The sequence below is a fragment of the Poecilia formosa genome, unplaced genomic scaffold (genome assembly GCF_000485575.1).
Source record: "Poecilia formosa unplaced genomic scaffold, Poecilia_formosa-5.1.2 Scaffold3099, whole genome shotgun sequence".
NCBI classification, from domain to species: Eukaryota; Metazoa; Chordata; class Actinopteri; order Cyprinodontiformes; family Poeciliidae; genus Poecilia; species Poecilia formosa.
Window position 1 is genome coordinate 1 of NW_006803038.1, and position 2,085 is coordinate 2,085.

Genomic DNA, 2,085 nt, shown 5'->3' on the forward strand with positions numbered 1-2,085 from the left:
AGTTGTTCATTTTAAATGTATATAAATTGTTCCAATGCTAAGCTAAGCATAACTCCTAAGCTTCCACTTCAGTCCCGTCACTCAAATAATGTTATCCAATGTATTTAAATTAACATCCCGCTGTAGTTTTCTGTTTGTAAACATGACAGTAGGAGTTTTGGACGCGTGGCACCGACAGGTAGACTTAGCTATCTATCTGGTAGGAACATCTGACGAGGTAGCTCTCATAGTCAGAACACCGGCATCCTGCATGTTTTAGTTCCATCCCTGGTTCAACACAGCTGGATCAAATGATGGCTCATTAGGAGGTTTTACTTCCTCCAGGGAGAGAACTGAAATATTCAGGATGCCGACCCTCCAGGACCGACTCTGGGCACCACTGCTCTAAGGATACGCTTCTGACCCGTTCGGACCAAACGCCTCACCTTCCCCAGGAAGAGCACGAAGTCTCCCACGGCGTTGATGGTGGCGACCCGCAGCGCGTTCTCTACCAGGATGACGAAGGCGTCCCGGGCTGATGTGCAGAAACTGGTGCTGTTGATGGCAGTGGCTGCATATGCATTCTGGAAAACAAACAACGGCAGTGAGGGTGGCGCTGCCAGAACCTGCGTGCGGGGGCAGGGCGGTCCGTTACCTGGTTCAGGTAGTTGAGGCACTTCTCCAAACACCACAGGCAGCAGATGCAGGACTTCAGCAGGCAGCGGGCGCACACGTTCTCCTGGAGACAACAGGACACAGTTACCGCGGCAACCGCTGAGCTCAACCAGAACCGGGTGGTGGCGAAGCAGAGTGCGTACCCGTCCTTTCAGCTGGTTGTGGACGTACATCAAGATGAGGCGGGGGATCTTCACTAGCGTGATGATGAAGGACCCCTTAGCAACGGTTCCTAGGTGGTACCGGACCAGCCTCAGAACCGACGACAGGATGGGCGTCACCGGCAGCCGGTTCTTATCCCTGCAGACGGAAGGTTCTGATTGACATTTGGACCTGGACTTGCAGGCAAGCCGAGCCGCCACATTCACCTGGTGAAGTAGTAGGTGACAACGGCGCCAGCCACGGTCATCTGCTGGCAGGCCAGGATGAACTCGCTGATCCAGACCAGACCCACGGCGTGGTACCAGGTCAGGTACTGCAGCGAGCCCGTCAGTCGGAACTCCGTCAAGCCCGTCTCCTCGTTCTGCTCCGGGTTCCCTGCACAGCACCACAACAAACCGCTTAGCTGCTGTTCTGGCCAACAGGGGGCAGCCACTCTGATCCCTCTGAGGGTCAGCAGGAAGGCAGGGGGCGGAGTCTAAAGCTGCGTTCAGACAGTGGGTAAATAGGACCCAAATCGCTCAGATTTCATTATTGTAATATGTAGCCACTTTTACATACAAATGTCATGCACATTTTGGTATTTAAAATGCCACAAAAAAGAAAGAAAAATCGCAAAGTACAAATTAGGCGTGTTTCCATGTACTGGTTTGGACCAATCAATTTCAATCTACCACTGTAACTCCATCAGATGGGCGCTGCGCATGGCTGGAATAAACAGGAAGTAGAGGTAGCTAGCTAGCATGGAGCAGATGTAAGTCTTAATGTATTTTACTATATACTGGTTCGCTATGTCAGCACTTTTTCAGCAAACATTTCTGTCTCCCCTTTAGAGAATTAACTCTTTCAGAAAAAAGCTTATTTTGCTATTTTGCCATTTCCATCAACAGTTTATAATATGATACTTTAATATGCACATTAAAAAATCAATGATGTAAACACAGCTAGTTTGGATCTATAATTTTGTTGATTTTTTATTTTTCATCATGTCCATTTCTTCTATTCTATTAATATATGGAAGTCATTTACAGCCATGAGTGTAATATAAACTTGTCGAGTATGAATACTTGTTTAGCTATCGTTGTGAGGACTTTCTCCTGATGACCAACACTATGAGGACATCCGTGGTTGTGAGGACATTTTGTCAGGAACAACCAAAGGAAAACATCCTGTGGGTTAGGTCAGTCAGTGGTGCAACTGCACATTCAGGTGGATGCGAAAACATAAATCAGGTAGGATTAGCTATAAACTTGAGGTTTAAGGAAAATTTAG

General features: G+C 47.8%; 1 protein-coding gene across 1 annotated transcript; it reads right to left on the reverse strand.

Moving 5' to 3' along the window:
* Window positions 1–368: 368 nt before the first annotated feature.
* Window positions 369–1,669, reverse strand: LOC103133414 (choline transporter-like protein 1; the record flags this gene model as incomplete). Its single annotated transcript, XM_007545167.2, has 4 exons — window positions 1,023–1,669; window positions 798–954; window positions 635–718; window positions 369–563 (listed from the first exon to the last, which is right to left on the reverse strand). Coding segments are annotated over exons 1-4 (477 nt in total), but the record flags the coding sequence as incomplete, so codon positions are not given.
* Between the last annotated feature and the right edge of the window lie 416 nt (window positions 1,670–2,085).